General features: G+C 35.2%; 1 protein-coding gene across 1 annotated transcript in view; it reads left to right on the top strand.

Moving 5' to 3' along the window:
* Positions 1-20,592, top strand: part of LOC107691006 (importin-13-like) — a 48,476-nt gene that overhangs the window by 17,560 nt on the left and 10,324 nt on the right. The window contains exons 4-14 of the mRNA XM_016489453.1: positions 7,423-7,563; positions 9,164-9,305; positions 10,520-10,686; positions 11,158-11,278; positions 12,381-12,528; positions 12,929-13,110; positions 13,204-13,230; positions 13,932-14,066; positions 19,299-19,448; positions 19,537-19,617; positions 19,741-19,878. Coding sequence (XP_016344939.1) covers positions 7,423-7,563; positions 9,164-9,305; positions 10,520-10,686; positions 11,158-11,278; positions 12,381-12,528; positions 12,929-13,110; positions 13,204-13,230; positions 13,932-14,066; positions 19,299-19,448; positions 19,537-19,617; positions 19,741-19,878 — 1,432 coding nt within the window. The remainder of the gene's footprint in view (positions 1-7,422; positions 7,564-9,163; positions 9,306-10,519; positions 10,687-11,157; positions 11,279-12,380; positions 12,529-12,928; positions 13,111-13,203; positions 13,231-13,931; positions 14,067-19,298; positions 19,449-19,536; positions 19,618-19,740; positions 19,879-20,592) is intronic.

Raw genomic sequence — 20,592 nt, 5'->3', positions numbered from 1 at the left:
TCAGTAGTTCCTACAGGTGTCTCGCACACGGTTACGACTGAGTTCACTTTGTAGTGCACGAGGGAGCTGATTAGGATGGGTGACCTTTAGAGGGAGATTTTGATTTTTCATGAGAGGTTTTTGCAGAAAGGCTGATTGGAAGCAATTTTTGCACTGTATGTGTTGAGTAGTGATTTATGGAAATATATTTATTTTTAATGGACTTTGAAAAGTTGCAGGGTGGCAGTTGTTTTATACCTTACTTAATGATGTAGTTATATAAAAAATGTATTAAAATAGCTGAAAACTCCAAATAAGCTCTCTAGCTGCCTAAGTGAGCATAATTTTTACTTGCTCTAATTGTTTGCCTTTCTTCTAGATTAGCATTTCTAAAACTAGGGTTTGTGTGTTGATGAAAAGCTATTAATTAATTCAATTATACAATAAAAAAAAAAACGTACTAAAAATGTAAAATATTTTATTTGTTGACCTGAAAGACATGCGATCATTAACCAACCTCAGAGAATTATGATGTGTTAAATTATTGAAATATTCATTTAAAATCTTAGGGATACTTCAAGTAAATGTTTTTAGATCAAAAGTGTTCGGCTTACAAAAAAAAAAAATGGATTGGATTGACTGACTGATTGATTAATTTGTTTATTTAGTGAATTGATCAATATCTGGTTTTCTCGAGCTCATGAAGTCCACAGTAACTTTTTTTGCTGCATTAATAACAAAAACAACAACAGAAAAGCATGTGAAATTTCTATTCTATTCTATTGTATTCTATTCTGTTCTATTCTATTCACCAGGCCTTTAAATGATATATGTATATTTATTTCTTTATTTTTATTTAGTCTTTTATCAGACACTTTTATCCAAAGCGACTTACAAATGAGGACAACAGAAGCAATCAATTGTAGTATTAAAACAACTAAAAACAGATCCAAAGCTAAAACTTTATAAATATTACCTATACACATTTTAAAAATAATGAGATTAAATAAAAATGACAAATGCATACAACAAAATGTCAAAACTTAACATTTAAATGAAAAACAAAAAATAAAGCTAAAAACAATTCAAAATATTAAAGAACAAAAGGTATAAGAGTATAATAATGATTCTAACATAACACTAAGCCAAACACCAAAAAAATATATATATATATATATGAAATTGGTGATCATTAAATATTTACTATTGATGAAAAAAAAAAATGCTAGCTACACTTGGCTGAATAACTGTAATAAGCCATCCTAAACCGAACATTAACAGAGTTATGAATATTAAAGGAGACATATTATTAGTGGTCGACCGATATATCGCCAAGGCAGATATTTGGCTTTTTTTTTTAAATATCGGCATCGGCCAATAAGTTTTCCTGTTTGGCCGATGCGTTCGAGGCGGGACTTTTATTTTGACAGCGCTGAGAGCGGCAGTGCCTGAGCACACAGTGCTCACATTCTCCCTCTTGTTCACTGTCTCGTTAACAGTTCTGTCTAATACGGACAGAAAGCTGTCTAATAATCAGATAGAACGGTTAAACAAAGGAATTAAAATGTATACAAAAAGTATTATAACGATTGCTTTTATATTATTAGTAATAGAAAGGCAAACATTATAATACTTTCTTGTTTGCCGTCAGCATTCAGCAAATACGCATTTATATCATTTAAACAAATCTTTGAATGACTAATGAACATTTAGTTTCACAAACCTTGCAAACTTAGTCGGATCCAGTTGTGAGATCTTGTGAAGTGTGCATTTGTATCCTGCATGATCGCGTGTTCTCTGTGTGACGGACAGGTGGAGAGTTCAGCTTCACTGGAGACGTGCGATCGACAAACTTTAAACTCGTGAGTTCAATTTATGCTGTGCTTTATGCATTTGCCCACTGCCATATTAATGTCATTTTCACTGTGTGCTGTATGTAAAATGAGTGTTACCTTAGCTTTATTTGAAAAAATATGATTCCCAATGCACACAAACTTCCCAGAATACTGAGTACCCTGTTGGTCACAGTGTTTACTTCCTTTTTTAATATATTTTTTATTAAATATTTATGAATAATACTTTGTCATCTAAAGTATACTTAAATATTTATTTATTTTTACATTTCTTAAATATTAATTAAAATAAATAAAATTATATCGGCTTTATATCGCCCATCGGCCACCCTGCTTTCTAAGATATCAGCATCGGCTGTCAAAAAAACAATATCGGTCGACCACTACATATTATGCCCCTTTTTACAATATGTAATATACGTCTCTGGTGTCCAATACTCCACAAATCATTTATTATATGATTTTGAAAATGCCTATTTTGAGTGGACGCAGAAACACGCTGTTTTTCGGGCCTGTCTCTTTAAATGCAAATGAGCTGCTGCTCCCCGCCCCCCTTTCCAGAATAGAGCTGTGCCATTACAGCTCGGACCTGCTAAAAACATCTGTTTTGGTTCTGATTATCATGTTTATCGCGCTGAAATCATGCGTTTTAAACCATATGAGTTTAAACTTCTGATATACGGTTTTCTGAGCGCACACATCCGAAGCACACGGACAGAAAGCGGCTGTCACAGCATGTGAGTACTAAACTAAGTTCTCATTCACGCACAAGTTTACATTAAAAACACAAGAGTTAAAAAAAACAGTCAGTTATGTCTGTGAAGGTAATCAGCTGGGAAATAAATCGCATGTTTATTTTAGATCTGTGTGGCAGCAGCAATATACAGTAAATAAAGCAATAAATCCTCTGCTCTCTTGTCTCGTCTGAGGCTGGGACTCTAAACAGTGTTCTGTGCAGCCAATGACAGAACAGTTAGCATGTTTTGCTCAAACTTTCGCCATGGCATTAGAACTAGTACACAGCTGTCGCTTGCAAAAACACAATAACGGCACCATGGGTTTAAATGTACAGATTAAGGGGCGGTAATATTATGAGATCCCTTTGCCATGTCACCAAGGGAGCGAAATCTGAAGCGCTCATTTTCTCAGACGCTTGCAGAAAAAGGCTTCCCAAAACAAAGTTACTGGGTTAATCTTTTTCACGTTTCCTTGGTTGGTAGATGCACTGGGGACCTGATTGTAGCACTTAAAACCTGGAAAAGTCAGATTTTCATGGTATGTCACCTTTAAGAAATTCTTCAGCTCATTTTAATTACAGACATAATTAAACTGTGAATTAATTCCTCCTCAGTCAAATGCTGACAGCTCTGAATAATTAATTAGGATTATTAATGTATCATTTTATTAATCCATCATTCCGTTATTTCACTTAAAGCAGGTTTTACAATGTAATGATTGGATGTAATTTTGGGGTTGTTTTCTTTATAAAAATATTTTCCCTTAAAGGAGCGAGATTAGACTTCTCCATGGGTCATATTCAGCCCTCGGGACGTGTGTTTGACTGACAGTAGATTTGAGGAGCAAACGCATTGACAGCTAGTGTGCAAGTTTTCCTCTGCGCTGTCATATTGTGTGATCTGCTACTGAACGTGATGTCTGTAGTTTGCTCTCAAACACCCAGATCCCAGCGTGAGGTGCTTTGAATTCAGTTCGGCCGGTGTGTCACCTGCTCTTAAAGGTCATATCAATGATTCTCCATTGATTTTCGTTATTCATTTCACCTTTGTCCTTTTCTCCATCATGCCCATGCCTCGTCCTCTCTCGCCATCCTCTGTCTCCGTTACCACATTGCCTCCTCTCACTGATTAAACACATTACAATCAAGCCTCTCGGGAGGATGCCATTGGATCAAATGCATCCTGTTGCCAGGCAACTCATTTCATCTGTCTCCTGGTGTTTGAGGGTAATACAGGGAGAGGGAAAGGGGGAGCGTCTGTGTCTGTAGAAGCACAGTAAGATATCACACGAGAGTGTTTGAGGTGAGAATAAATCTGCGCTCTGATGAAACAAACTCAAATTTTTTAGTCTGAGAGACAAGATGGCACAAACAAAGATGAGAAACTCTGCCTGCATGTTGTGGTTATGATGTATGATATAATCGGCGGTTATTATTTTTAACACTGACTAGCAGTCTAAACATATTGTGAAGTCATATGAAGAAATTTAAGTGGTTATTCAATAAACACTGTGTCATAGTAGATCATCTTGAAGCATGCACGAGAGCAGTAGTGATGTCTGATTTGATAATTAATGTATTTTGCTTGAGACTGATCAGTGGCCAGCTCAACATTGAGCATCCCGACACAAACAGGTGTGCAGTGACTAGCAGTGACATGCTGCGTGAATCTTCCTGATGGTGTTGAAAGCCCTCCTTGACCTTGAGTGTCATTGATGTGATTATTTATTTATTTAGAGCCTATTCTAGTAAAAGCATCTTAAAACCAGAACTCATAAATAAATGCACTCGCCAGACACACTGCCTCACCGGCCATTAGATCAATTAAACCAGGAAGGACAAGGTCACACGGCAAAGAAACGCTGTGTTTTATACAGGCCATGTCATACGTAGAGGCATGGGTCATAACTAATTTACTAGTTGTCCAACAACCTGTTTTGTATTTGTTAGTTTAGTTGTTTTTTGCTACATTTATTTTTTTACTTATATATATATATATATATATATAAGTAAAATATAACCTATATTTTATATTACATATATTTTACCAATGCTCTCTAGGGTAGCATTAATTTGATCAAAATACAGTAAAAAAAAAAAAAAAATTATATGATTAAATATTATAATTTGTATTATAATAAATATATTAAAAATATTATAATTTTATAATAATAAAAATAATTGTTTTCTTAGTTTATTTTAAAATTATAATTTTTTTCTGTGATGGAAAAGCTGAGTTTTCAGCACCATTACTCCATTCTTATTGTCACATGATCCTTCAGAAATCATTCTAATATGCTTTAAAAAAAAAAACATTATTATTCATATTATAATCAGTGTTGAAAGCAGTTGTGCTGCTTCATGTTTTTGTGGAAAGTGTAATGTATTTTTTCAAGATTCTTTGATGAATAGAAAGAACATTATTTATTTATGAAATAGATAAATATTGTTTTCTTTTGTGACATTTATAAATGACATTTTTTTTATCAGTTTAATGCAGCTTTGTTGAATAGAAGTATCTTTTGAATGGTAGTGTATCTGTTTGGGTTTATTCCACCAAAAATTAGCTATTTCTTTATTGTTTTCCTTCCTGTTATTGTTGAAACAAGTTTGCCTTGATTCAAAGTTTCCATTGACTTGAAATTTGTCTAGCACTGAAATCAAGCTGCATGGCATGAAATGTCAAAATGCCAGGCAGAAGATAATGAATATTTAATACAATAATGGAGAGCAGGATTTGACTTGACTCATAATTGATTCCAGTAGAGTTTGACATTAGTATGTTTAAAAAGTAAACGTTGCATCGTGTGATTGCATCACCTGTGAAGGATGCATGCGATACTGCATTATAATTTGGACCGAATCTAGTATCTCTGAAAGCAGCATAAGGTTGCTGCCTGCTGTTTGGAACAGCCTTCACATTGCTTGCCTGCAATGCTTTCAGATTCTGCCAACTCACTGGGTTTTGGAACAGATCTTGTGTTTACATACTGTAGTGCATCAATATCTTATTTCAAGAAAAGAGCAAGAAAAATCGTGTTTTCCATGATATGACCCCCTTAAAATTCCTCTGGGTGGTTTAGTGTGCTCTTGGCAGCATCTCTCTCCCTTCAGCACTGCAAAAAAAAACAATTTAAAACCTACCGAACTGTGAAACATCTCCCTGGTATGTCATACAGATTCCTTTATAATTTATCATCATCATATTACATCACAATCTCTGAAATATCATCTCATAGATAGATAGATAGATGTGTAAATGCTATTTTATAGTAGTTTACATTTTTTTTTTTACTACAAATAAAACTAAACCGATTTGAGTCAAATGTGTTTTTTAAAAAAATACTTTTTTTTTTGCCACCGATCTGAGTAAAGCCTAATAGAGGAGTATTTAAGGGTGCAACAGTGTAGATTTTCCTCTGTCGTTTGCTTTAATGAAGCACTCTGATGTGCCTGTCGAGTGCTGAGCCTCAGACAAGCCCGTGATGAGCCCGTAATGAGCTGCTGTTCATACTTTTTCTTTGTCCGCTCCTCATTAACATTTCCACTCGTGTGTCCTTCCTACTGTTGACACCAAAACGAGGATGAGACGACAGAGAGCGACAGGGAGAGAGAGAGAGCGTGAGGACAGATTGTTCCAGAAACGCTGAGATGGCAGCAGGAGTGAGGAACATGACAGAAGTTGATGTGGGAATGAGGTAACAGCTGTAGACAAATTAAGGAAAGCGTGATGATTTCAAGAGAAGAAAAACTACATTGTGCAGATTAGAGCTAATGTTGTTTGCTGTGTTTTTGTCATTATGGGAACGTGTGTAGAAGTAAATTAGCCAAGCAAGTTGAAAACCACTGCATCATGTGAAATCACTGCACTGGTAAACCTCCCGTTTAGTGTATGTGTGTTATCAAGGGCAGTGATTAGATTAAAGGAAGAGTTCACCTGAAAATGTACTCACCCTCAGGCCAACAAGATTTAGATGAGTTTGTTTCTTCATCAGAACAGATTTGGAGAAATGTAGCATTGCTGTACATCACTTACTCACCAATGGATGCTCTGCAGTGAATGGGTGCCGTCAAAATGAGAGTCCAAACAGCTGATAAAAACATTACAATAATTCACAAGTAATCCACACCACTCCAGTCCATTAATTAATGTCATTTTCATGTGAAGTGAAAATCTGTGTTTGTAAGAAAAAGTTGTCCCAAAATTGACCATTTACACTCTTAATACACATTCCTGTACTATTGTGAATGATTCATTGCACCTTATTTTACAGGGGGGAAAAAATAATCAAAAAGCATCAAAAAATTTAATCTACCTCTGAAATGGCTTTCCTTTTCAGCTAATATCACCTGTGCTGCCCACTTTTCACCATATTTTTCCTTGTTGAATATGGCTTCTACATTTATGCATTTGGCCGACACTTTTATCCAAAGCAAATTGCAGTGCATTCAAAATATACATATCACACATAGAGCACTGCAGTGATGACGTATTTTTGTAGGCCAACTTGGAAGTTAGAATCACCCTGGTTCCCTCAACAACAATTTTTCTATTAGTTTTTGGATAATTTTCTGTGACCAACAAGCCTTTGTGTATCATGATCATCTTCACAACTTTTATGAATTTTGTAGCCGAGATACAGTCGCCAGAAGTAAAAAGCTAAACTTGGGGTTTAAATGGTCTTGAATGTCACCACAATTAATCTTCCAATAAGTCTTTCAGTCTTTATTTCTAAAAACTAGTTAGAATAGCTACAGGAAGTGAAGTTTATTTCACATTACAAAAGCTAAATGTGTTGCTAATGCTAATGTTGTTTCGTGTTGAGTCCTGAACATTGTGTCCGTGTGTTTCAGGTACGTGAACACTCTCCTGAAGTTGGTGCCGCAGGTGTTGCAGCTACAGGAACAGTTGCGAGACGCCGTACAGAATGGAGACATGGAAACGTCACATGGCATCTGTCGAATCGCTGTCTCTCTGGGAGAGAATCATTCAAGGTACAAACAGATATATACTGATCAGTAATTGTGGACTCTGTGTGAGATGTGTGCATGTACGAGTCTCTGGAGGGATGCTGTTGTAGTAATTATGGCGAGATTTTCACTTTGAAAGCTTCTGGTCTCTGTGGATGTTCTCTTGCTGAGTGAGCAGATGATACTCGGCTCAGGGTTATATCTAAGGCAGTGTCCCAGTAGCCGACTCAGACTTGATTTTGGTCAGGCATGTTACACCTACAGGCAGTTTCTGCTAAAATCTCACTCCATTCGTCGGTGCTCTGTCACACTCTCAAACTAAGAATGGAAGCGGGTGTCAGACTAAATGACAATTCCTGATGTTTCTCTCAGATTCCCTGTCATGTGACGCTGACAGTAATGCACCACATTTGACGTCAACAACAAAAGATAAAGGAGGGCTTTTCTCATCTGAAAATACAGTAAAAACAGTAATGTTCTAAAATATTAGTACAGTTTAAAATAAATGTTTTCTATTTAAATAAATGTTAAAATGTAATTTATTCCTGTGATACAAAACTGAATTTTCAGCATCATTACTCCAGTCTTCAGTGTCACATGATCCTTCCAGAAATCATTCAGATATGCTGATTTGTAACATTTCTGATTATTATCAATGTTGCAAACAGTTGTTCTGCTGAATATTTTTGCGATTCTTGAATAAGTTCAAAGAACAACATTTATTTGAAAATCTTTTGTAACATTATAAATGATTGTACTGTCATTTTGACCAATTTAATGCATCCTTCCTGAATAAAAGTATTCATTAAAAAAAAAAAAAAAAACTTATAGACCCCAAATGTATAATATTAGCTGTAAATCAGTTTTTCATTCATTCATTCATGCATTCATTTTTTTTTTCTTGTGCTCACCAATTTTCTTCTTTGCATTTCTCCTCTTGTCTAGTTTGCTTCCTAGTTCAGTTGTCAACTAAACCTGGCCTTATATATTATGAATATTGTTGGCTCATTGACAAATTGCTTTTGTTCCTCATTTATAAGTCACTTTGGATAAATGCATCTACTAAATGCTTAAATGTAAATGTCGTCAATATATGTGACCCTGGACCACAAAACCAGTCATAAGTGTCAATTTTTCGAAATTGAGATGTATGCATCATCTGAAAGCTAAATAAGCTTTCCGTTGATGTATGGTTTGTTAGGATAGGACAATATTTGGCCGAGATACAACTATTTGAATATCTGGAATCTGAGGGTGCAAAAAAATCAAAATATTGAGAAAATCACCTTTAAAGTTGTCAGAATTAAGTCCTTAGCAATGCATATTACTAATCAAAAATTAAGTTTTAATATACTTACGGTAGGAAATTTACAAAATATCTTAATGGAACATGATCTTTACTTAATATCCTAATGATTTTTGGCATAAAAGAAAAATCGATAATTTTGACCCATACAATGTATTTTTGGCTGTTGCTACAAATATACCCGTGCTACTTAAGACTGATTTTGTGGTCCAGGGTCACATATTTTGTATCCCTAGTAACAAATATTCTCCAAATATGATGTAGTGCTGGTGATTGTGTTCCTGTGTGATGAAGGTCCATTCTGCTCTTCTCTATCAGAGCTCTGTTGGAGCAGGTGGAGCACTGGCAGAGTTTTCTGGCTCTGGTGAATATGATCATGTTCTGCACGGGCATCCCTGGTCACTACCCCGTCAACGAGACCACCAGCTCTCTCACGCTCACTTTCTGGTACACACTACAGGTGAGCAGTTGACATCTTAAACCCGTCTTAACACACACAGGCTGCTGTCTTATGTATAGGACACTTTTAGCATCAGTAAACATGCTGATTGATCTTAGAAACAGGCCTGAAAGGTTTGTATTGTGTGTGGAGGTTTGTTGTGTTAATCTCTATCTCCAGCAGTGATGGAGAGTCTCTGTTAGAGACATTGAACTGTATCTGAATATACACCTGTGCTGTGTGTTTACTGCAGTGTGTGTCACGTGTTGAATATTCAGGAATGTCCTTTGCTTGTGTCCTTGCGCGTGCTTCCAGTCTGCATTAGCTGAATATTTTATGTGTATGTTTTTTTTGCCGCTGTACGGAATAGAAAGAAGCTATTGGATTATGGACACTTATATTGTTTCTCCATTAAGAAATGAAGTATTAGCAATAATAACTTTTAGTACAAACCTACCACTATCCTACCGGTGTGATTTCAACTTCAACTTAATCAAGTTGCATGCTTTAGGTGACTCTTATGGGGGGAGTTGGGGTATTTTTTAGATGTATTTTTAAACTACAATCATCTAATCTAAAAACGTTTCATCACACAGTGTATTTATGTTATAATTTATAATGTTGTTGATTCATATTTATATTACGAGGAAGGTATTTAAAAAGAACTTAGATTTTAAACTATTTATTTTAACTATAAAAGACAAGTAAACAGTCAGTAATATAATAAGAACAAATAAATGACAAGCAATGGCCAAATAAATACAATAAGATACAACTTAAATTAACTGTGCTTTGTTTTTCACGTCGGTATAACAATAATATTCAGGTACAGAAATACCACAGAAACTGAATTATCTATTCAACTTTAAAATAACTCTGAATAGTCTTTAATTTATAAATAAGCATTAATGGGAGACAGCAGCAGGTTTATTTAGGTTGCTGTCTCTTTAAGACCTCATGCACGGATCTAAAAAATAAAAATTCTGAAAATGATTCCAACAATATCGTTTCTCTGTGCCTTTATCATTATGGTTGTGGTGTGGACTGTGCTATTCTTTAATATTAAGAACGATTTTTAGATCTATATCTTTATTGTTATCTTTATAGTTATCGTTCTTGGTGTGAACGGGGCTTAACACAGGGTTTATTTTGTGATACTGACCCAGTAACTGTATTCTCCCTTACTTCAGCAGTAGTGTAGTGTATGTTTGTTGATGATTACCTGTGTGTTTCAGGATGACATCATGTCGTTTGAGGCAGAGAAACAGGCCATTTATCTGCAGGTCTACAGGCCTGTGTATTTCCAGCTCGTAGATGTTCTGCTGCACAAAGCACAGTTCCCTACGGATGAGGAGTATGCTTCCTGGTCATCAGACGAGAAGGAGCAGTTCAGGATCTACAGGTCTGGTGTGTGTGTGTGTGTGTGTGTGTGTGTGTGTGTGCGTGTGTGTGTGTGTGTGTGTGTGTGTGTGTGTGTGTGTGTGATTCACATTATCATGGGCCTGTTGTAACATTTTCTTCTACACTCGGCAGTTTCATGTTGGATTTGCTGAAGTAGCATAGCAGACAAAGTTGCTGTTCTTGTTAGCAATATTAAAATATTAATATTAAATTATTAAAATATATGTTAGCAAAATTAAATATTAAATATTGAAATATTATATTTTAAATTGTAAATTAAATATTTATTTTATATTTAAAGTATTTAATATAATAAAATGTTAATTATTTATTAATTATGTGTGTGTGTTGAGGGGGGGGCGGGGGGTTCGATGCATTGTCTTTGAAAATAAAACTAATAACAACACAAAGGGTTCGTGCTACAAGGAGTGAAGGGTTGATAATACGACGCATTTCTGTTTGGCTCTTTTAGAGTGGATGTATCTGACACACTGATGTACGTCTACGAGATGCTGGGAGCCGAATTACTCAGTAACCTGTACGACAAACTGGGACGAGTCCTCACCAATACAGAGCCAACAACAACATGGCAGGTCAGAAAACAATGGATTTAGTCTTCAGTTTTCATTGGTTTTGCTGGGTCATTAAACATTTGAAGCAAAAGGGCAGACTTTTGAGGCTAGGGCTGCATGATTGATAAAACCAAAATCACAATAATGGCTTGGTGCGATTATCAAGTCTCAAAGGTTTTCATTAAATAAATACAAGCGCTGCATGTTTCATAGTGAAGGGGTGGCACTGTGTTCATCTACACACGAGCAGCTCATGATCTGGTGTTTTCAGCATCTCAGAACAACTTGGTTTGCAGTAAATACTCTTCTACACAAAATCATCTCGGCTTCTGCCATGATTTTGAGTCGCTTCTAAGATGCATTTGAAAAAGCAGCATGCGCCAAAAATCTTCTCAAACACGTAAACCGAAATCAGCAAATGAGAGCTTTAATGGCTTCCTGCAGTCTTTCGCCAAAAAAAAGGCTTGCTGGTTAAACATTTGGAAATGAAGAATTAATAGATTATTAATTTATTCACATAATTTTTTATTTTATTTTTATTTTGAACAAAAAATTATATAAAACTAAATATACAAATATTTATATTTATATATTAATAAAAAAAAAATATATATATATATTAATTTATATAATTATTATATATTTATAATTTATAATCTTATTAAATCTGTTAATTCATTAATACTGTAATAGATTATTTAAATATTATTATAAATAGTTGTACTGTAAAATAATATATTTATTTTACTATGTTCTTAAATACTTGTTTGTTTTTTATTATTGTGAAATATATATTTTAAATTATTTTACAGTTACATAGATGTAATCACAAAATTGTATATAATTGCATAAAAATTGTGCAGAACTAAAAACAAACTGCAAAAATTATAATTCTATATACTAATTATATCATTATGATTATATAAATTTATATATTTATATATTTGAAATTAATTGAATTTGAATAATAATATTAATTTTAAAAATACAATATTAATATATAAATTATAAGTTGCATTTTCGATTTTTATCAGGAAAAAATGCTGTTAGATTTTTTTTAACCAAATCTTGCAGACCTACATGGTGCCTTTTAACAGGATTTTGTGTAATTTTTTTATTCCAGGACACGGAAGCGCTGTTGTATGGATTCCAGTCCATCGCCGAAACGATAGATGTGAACTATTCCGACGTCATCCCAGGACTCATCGGTCTCATTCCAAGAATCAACATAAACAACGTCCAGCTGGCTGACACGGTCATGTTCACAATCGGTGTGTGCTCGCATACTGGTGCTCCTATAGCATTAAAAACACTCATTTCTAGAGATGGTCCTCACTGCAGAACACAAGTTCCAGGGGGCGTGGTTGGATCCAGATCCAACTCCTCCCACCTTACATATACCTAAACCTAACTGTCTCCACTCCCTGATCCCTAAACCCACAATCTCCACCCCCTAGATGTGGATCCAACCACGCCCCCTGGATCTTGTGTTCTGCAGTGAGGGGTTACTGCATTTCTATGTGTTAGGAAATTGTCATTTATCATCTTAAGCAATTTGGGCTGTTTTCACACATTTTAGTCCAGGCCAGACAATTACACAATTACTTTCCCACGCAGATACCCAGCTTTGTGTTCCAGCCAGATATTTACCCATTACGTCTCTCCCTGTAGGAGCGTTGGCAGAGTGGTTGGCGGATCATCCGGTGATGTTGAGCAGCGTTCTGCCGCTGGTTTTGCAGGCGTTGGGCAATCCAGACCTGTCTGTTTCCAGCGTCTCCACGCTAAAGAAGATCTGCAGAGAGTGCAAATACGACCTGCCCCCATACGCCGCCAATATAGTCGCTGTTTCACAGGTATTACACGCTCTAATGATGATACTGACACTTATGGGACAAATTTACAGTTTTTCACCTTTGAATGTTTGTCTTTTTCCATTTTTTTTCTAGGAAGTACTTATTAAACAGATCCATAAGGTGAGTTTGTGTTATGAATAAACCCATTTGTTTTTGCTCAAACAAAGGCAATTTTTATAGAGCTGTAAATGGTAATAATTTTGTTTATGAAATAATTTCAATTTAAGTCACTTTGCATAGTATCCTGATTAGGTGTAACACAAAAAAAGTCTAATTATTTGTCTTTTCCTTTCTGTTAAAATCTAAATGAAACAAAAATACGATCATATTTACTTTTGTAATACATTCATGGTGTCATTTTGCACAATTCATTAGTGCACATCATTGCAAAATTATTATTTTTTTTTTATTCAACCACCTCTCGACCACATCTTTGTGATATAAAGTTTACACTTATGCAGTGAAATCTTATTGGTCTGAAATCGAGTCCATAAAAAGTTGTAAACACATAGTATATATGTACAGTATAAATTGAAGTGTAAAACACATTATTACACATTTACTGGTGTGGGTTTTTCCGGTATTAATTCTTTGTGTAAGTCATAGAAAGGGTTTTTAATGGGATTTTAAAGATTCTACAGATAGCTGGGCATAATTGTTTATTAAACATCAAATATGTTCTCTTCGGCTGTGATTTTTGGCACTTTGCATGGGTTTTTTGCTTTCATTGAGGGCAAAAACATTATTTGAAGCTGAAAATGCGTCTCGCCTAGTTATGACACCGTTAAATCTGTTCGTCTTTTCAATCTCTTTCTCTCTAGACGAGTCAGTGTATGTGGTTGATGCAGGCTCTGGGCTTTCTGTTGTCCGCGCTGCCGGTGGAGGAGATCTTGAGGAACCTTCACTCTCTGATCACCCCGTACATCCAACAACTGGAGAAACTAGCAGGGGAGACGGTGAGACATTAAACCCCTCGACTGACATCCTCTCAGGCCTGTAGGTTTGTTTATTGGTATCGTGTGTTGGTTTGGCCCGGTTGCGTGTGAACAGACCCTGCATCTGCGTGTGCGTGTCATAGGATGGAACATTTCTCAGCAGGAACAGATTGGCATTACTCTAGGCACTGGAAGAGTTAACCGCAGGAGAAATCGGCTTAATGTTACTGAGAGCCCTGCGTGGATTCATATTAAGTAACTGACATTTCAAACACAATATGGGCAGATATTTGATCTATTTTTGTTTCACAAATAGACGTGCCAAAAAAAAGGCTAAAGCAGGATCAATGGAAAAACTGATAAAACAGCAGACTAGTGAACTGACACTGTTTTTAAATAGATCACATTCAAACATTCACTCTTTTGCTGTCAAAACATCCTTTTAAATACAATAAGTGCTGACATTATTTGTTTTGATGTTCATGCGTGCTAAAATTGTGTGTGCTAAATTGTCAAGAGCAAAATTCTTTGTTAGTGATGCACTGAAATGTATTAAACTGAAAATATTTAGCCGAGACAAAGTTTGATTAGTACTTTTCCGATCAGTCAGTGTTAGGGATGCACAGATCCTATACTCGGTAACGGTATCAACTCCGATACTGGCATTTTCTGCCGGATCGGGTATTGGACAGACGAGACCGATCCAAATCCAATATTCTGCGTATACCATTCTGTGTTATTGATAAGCCCCACAAAAGGCACAAAAAAAAACATTATAAAGCACCATAAAGTGTTCTAAAGATGTTCCATGGTTTAACGTGAGGTACAGATGAATATTTAAGTCATTAAATTCAAGTTCACGTAAACTCTTCTCTAAGCTGCGGCTGTCTGTCATCCTCCATTCAGCATTCAAACTGCGTGACGTGTTCAGTTATGACAGTCAAGACGACGAAACTCTCTCCAAGAGCGCACAGTTTTGTTGATTTTGATTGCTTTCATTGTCCTCATTTGTAAGTCGCTTTGGATAAAAGCATCTGCTAAATGACTAAATGTAAACTGAAGTTTAAAACTTTTAAAAGAAAAGGCTCAAACTATCGCACAGATATAATATACTACACATCAGTATCTCTTTTCTTTGTGCTTTGAACTTTTCTATTCAGAGCGCTGTGACTCCGTGTTGCTTTAAGGCGCAACATTCTATGCACGGGATGCGCATAAGCTCTTTGTGCCGCTCTGTACTGAGCCTTTTGTATTATAATACTTTTGCGCAATAAAATATTATTAATAGCCTTTTTGTTCTGTCCTATCTATCATATGTTGCTGCCTCCATTACTGTGCTATGCATTTACAATAAATGTCTTTTAATTTATAGTATACATTTATATATAAATATATTTACTTGTTTTTCATGAATGTGTTTTACAACAATGCAAAGAGCGTAAAGAGTGTAACATTTCACCAGATTTAGTCCTACACTATTCACTTATATTTGTTCCCCACTAAATAATGTTATTTCACTAAATGTTTACATTTTATACAGTTATTGAGCACTCATGATTTGTCTAGAATAACTTTTGCTGCTGAATTATCCAATAACCTAGTTTATAATAGTATTTTTGTCATAGATAATGATTATATAATTTTTCATTTGTTATTTTTCTTTAAAATGAAGTTGTCTATATTTAGTAGATTGTGTTTAACACACAAAACAGTGATGATCAGGTCACCACACTGAGGTATAGAAATTCTACATTGATTAGAAAAAAAAACAGTGCTGGTATCGGCCGATACTCAGAATTTTTGGTATCATTTCTGAAAAAATGGTATCGGTGCATCCCTAGTCTGTGTATAAACAATGTGGATGAACTACAATAGAAAAACGTTAGCTGTGTGGATCATAGTGCTGGATTTACAGTATTAATCTGTCTATTTTTTGATCTTCATTTTAATGAATCAGTGAACCTTTTACTCTGTGCTGTATTCAGTTGATGTGTGAACAGTACTCCACTAAACATTTATAGTGTGCATCCCATTCAGCAATCGCAATAAGTTTTCTGCTTTGTTACCTTTGATATGAAACGTCTAAGCTTTCAAATTCTGTCCATTTTACAACAAAATTCAAACAAAAAACGCTGTTTTGATGCTTTTAAATATGGTGTGCCAGATCGCTGTATCTGTCTCAGTTCAAGTTGCAAGTGGACCGATCATCTCTTCGTGTTTAATTCCTAGCTATAGCACGAAATAAACATTAATGAACATCAGACGTTTACCTCAGGAAAACCAGAAAATATGACTCTTGAGAGGAGCTTTTTGATAAATATATGCACTATATTACATTTTATATTTTTACTTAAGCTGTTGTCTTCATTATTTAAAGTACGTTTGAATAAATCTGTCATGAAAACAAGTTTTTAATACAGACACCATTTAAATCATATTTCAACAACAAATTAATATATCATTAAAAAGTTAGTATAAAACTGCCTTATGTGCAATTTAAACATTTAACATTTGTACAACTCCGTTTATACAATACCAGTTTTTATTTGAAAAATTTTGGATTAAGTAAAAAAATTCATTTTAGTGCATCAAAAAATTTTGTACATCTTAAGACATAATGGGAGAAATAAAATTATTTAATTAGTATTGCATTCCGCTGCATATCTACGGATCAAAATGTGCAGCTGTACCTTTTCTAAGCATTTACACTCACAATTTTCATCTGGCTAAGATAAAAACGGGCAAAAAATCCCACGGACTTGAATTGAAATTGTATCTAAAGACTAGAATGTTACAGCAGACTCTTTTCACTTTAATGAGCAACTAAACACCCTGGCAACCACCTTTTTGCATGCATAAGCAAACGTCACTCCCAGATGTCAAAATCTAGCTTCTAAATACTTTTGCATTGCATTTATTTTGCAACTTATCAATATGCATGTCAAATATAAACCGAGTTCACTCCTATTTCCAGTTCGGCTTCACATGTGGTCTCTTTCTACGTGCTGAATGTCTGTTTTTGACTTTCGTTTTCTTATACCTTTCCTTCCCGTCTGGTCCTTCCCAGAAAGACATTACATCAGCCTCAGTAAACAGGCTGTGATGGGCCGCTCACACAGTGACCCCTGCTAGCCACAGATGCTGTGAGGATGTGTCTGAACAATCAGATCTCATGCATCTCCTCTGATGCTATTTTCAGAAGGCGCTGTCAGTAAAATTGCTAAAAATATTCAAAGTAAACAGGAACGTAGTGTATAGTTCTTCACATGTTCTTTATAAAACAAATGGTTCTGGCTCTGATATCTGATTGGATGAGCCATTTTTAAAAGACAACACATGCATGCATCTCTGACGTCATATCAATTGAATTAATTAATTATTTTTACCATTAAAACTACTGAACTTTATTTTATAAAAGTGATTTAAATGTACTTATTTTTTAAAGTAGGCATGTAGTATAATCTTCTTCCAGGTTAACCTTTGGAAAATAAGGTTGCCCGTGCACCAGTGCCTTTGTTAAAGGTTTAATTGAGCGTCTCTTTCTTTTGTGCTTGTGTATGATGTCTCACAGGAAGGAGGACAGTGTAGCGACTCGCTCTGCCTCTCCGCCAATCACTGAGCTGTTGTCATGGAGCTAACAGCAGTAATTAGACTGTTGGCCTAATGGTTGTTTAACGACTGTTTTAATTACAGCTGATGTTCCCAGGAGCGAACGCCCATCCCACCGTTCTGTCTCTGTACCATTATGGGTGCTGAAATTGAAAGAAAAAGATTCAAATATTTTTTTCTATAGGTCTATCATAATGCGTGCGGTAGAGGGTTTTAAGGGCTCATATTGAGGGATTTTTCATGCTCGTTTGAAATGTTTAATGTATACTATGTAGAAGTGTTAGTATTACGTTGTACATTAGTATCATTGAGATGCTATTGTACTTTTTATTAATAGTTTGAAGTAGTTTTTATTTTAATAATTTCTGTTTTAATTTTAGTTAAAGTTTTATTGTTTTTGTCCTTTTTATTATTTATTTTTTTAATGTCTGTTTAGTTTTTATGCAATTTTATTTCAGTTTAGTTTGTCATTTTAGTACAGCAAGTTGAAAATGAGAAATCAAAACGAGTAATGTTTCTTTGGCAACTAGCTTAAAATAATTTAAATGTTTTACATTTATTTTATTTCAGTTAACATTTATTTGTTTGTTTGGTTATTTGTTAATTGGTTTTAGTTTCCTTTTACTATAATAACCCTTTTATGTAGGGAGAACTCTTTCTCCTGTCCATGAGACAATTTATTTAAATTATTCTGCAAAAACGGGTAGAAATGGGTAAAAATATGTAGACAAAAATAAAGAGCCCCTTATTATTTTTTCACTGTAAAATTAAATATTTAAGAACAATAGTAATAGTTTTATTTTACAGAATAAATTACAATAATAATATTTTTTATTAAAAGTGGCATTCATTTCTTTTTTTAAAGGGGTCATATGATGCGATTTCAAATTTTCCTTTCTCGACCGTATAAGTCATTATAATCAGTAATTATGTCCCCACTGGATGCAACAAATGCCTCGTTTGTAATGGGTTTTAATGTTTTTGTTTCGTTGCTCCGGCCGGGACACAGCATCAACAGTATGGTGAGGGGCGTAACATTTCCGTCTCACGCTTGAGGTATTCGGCCAATCACAACGCACTGGATAGCTGGCCAATCACAGCACACCTCGCTTTTTCAGTGATGAGCTTTGTAAAAATCGACGAGTTTCAAAAAGTCGGGGCATAGAGGAGAAACAATAATGTACAGTATGTGGAAAATAATGTTTTTTTTTTACTTTAAACCGCATAAACACATTTCATTACACCAAATACACAAAATAATGTTATTTTTAGCAGCATCATATGACCCCTTTAACATTGCGTTAAGCCATATTGTGATTTTATTTTATTGGTCTGCCCTGACGAACAACAGATTGAGATATGCTAGTATGCAAAGTTTAGCCACTCATAGTAGATGTCATTTAAATAGCATGTCTTTAAAGGTACAGTAGCAAAAACACTCGGTTTAATCTAATGTGTGATAGACAGAGAAAATGGTCATGAACAGCTCGGTAAGGACTGTTTATGGTGCATGAAATCTTAACTGAATTTATAAGTGGATTTAAAAAAAAAAAATTGTCTGTATGCTTTGAAATTGTAAAATATGGCCCCTTTAAAATGAAAAGGCATGTCAAATACCAATATAACGTTGTTTTTTCTTTTCAGCCAAACCCCTCGAATAAACTGGCCATTATTCACATCCTCGGTCTGTTATCCAATCTCTTCACCACGCTGGACATCACCAAACAGGAGGAGGAGTCAGGAGAGAATGCCCCGCCCATCAAATCAGCCCCGCCCCAGACAGGCCCCAACCCTGTAAGCACCTTCCAGCTGGCCGCGGTCACTGCAAAGCAGATGTTTTCAATATGTCAGAGGTGGACTCGAGTGTGTTTGTGTGTTCTAGGTGGTGGTGGTGCTCCAGCAGGTCTTTGCACTGATACAGACGGTCCTTAGTAAATGGCTGAATGACTCGCAGGTTGTGGAGGTATGATTCACCTCAGACTTCTTATTCTGCCTCATCTCCAGATCGTGCCATAGTCATTTGCTCAGGTTTCATCGTATCTTTTCAATATGGATGCAGGACAGATTTAATTCTGCTCTCTCTCAGGCGGTGTGTGCCATCTTTGAGAAGTCTGTGAAAACTCTCCTGCATGATTTTGCCCCCATGGTGTCTCAGCTGAGTGAGATGCTGGGGCAGATGTACAGTACCATACCGCAGGCGTCAGCGCTGGATTTAACACGCCAGGTACACGAAACACAGGATGACAAATGAATGTTCATACAGGATGTAATGTCCATGTGGGTCCTTAAAAAATAAAAGTTAATGACAAAAGTCTTAATTATCATTTCAAGTCGAGTCACATTTATTTATACAACACCGATTGTTTCAAAGCAGCTTCAAGTTAATAAAACAGGAAAATAACAGTGTTAATGTTGGAAATGCATCAGTTATGAAATATTTCCATTTAGTCATTTAGCAGACACTTTAATCCAAAGGGACTTACAAATGAGAACAATAGAAGCAATCAAAACCAACAAAAGAGCAATGATATGTAAGTGCTGTGACAAGTCTCGATTAGTCTTAACGCAGTACAAGTAGCAAGGTTTTTTTTTCTTAAAATAAATAAAAAGAAAATGAGTAGATAGAATAGAAAAAGAATAGAGAATTCTAGTGTTAGAGGGTCATTTTTTTTAAGTAAATATAAAGAAAACATGTAGGTGGAATATAGAAAAAGAATAGAGAATGCTAGTGTTAGAGGATTCTTTTTTTTCAATTAAATGAAAAGTAGTAGAGTAGAAATAGAATAGAGAGTGCAAGTGTTAGAGGGTCAAGTTCTTTTTTATAAATAAATAAAAAAACAGCTAGATAAAATAGAAATAGAATAGAGATTGCGAGTGTTAGAAAGTCAATTTGTTTAAAGGGGTGGTTGATTGCGATTTCACTTTTTTAATGTTAGTT

This window comes from Sinocyclocheilus anshuiensis, unplaced genomic scaffold (genome assembly GCF_001515605.1).
Source record: "Sinocyclocheilus anshuiensis isolate Anshui unplaced genomic scaffold, SAMN03320099.WGS_v1.1 scaffold2275, whole genome shotgun sequence".
In the NCBI taxonomy this organism is placed as follows: Eukaryota; Metazoa; Chordata; class Actinopteri; order Cypriniformes; family Cyprinidae; genus Sinocyclocheilus; species Sinocyclocheilus anshuiensis.
The sequence above is the reverse complement of the archived record's forward strand: the minus strand, read 5'-3'. Positions and strand labels throughout refer to the sequence as shown.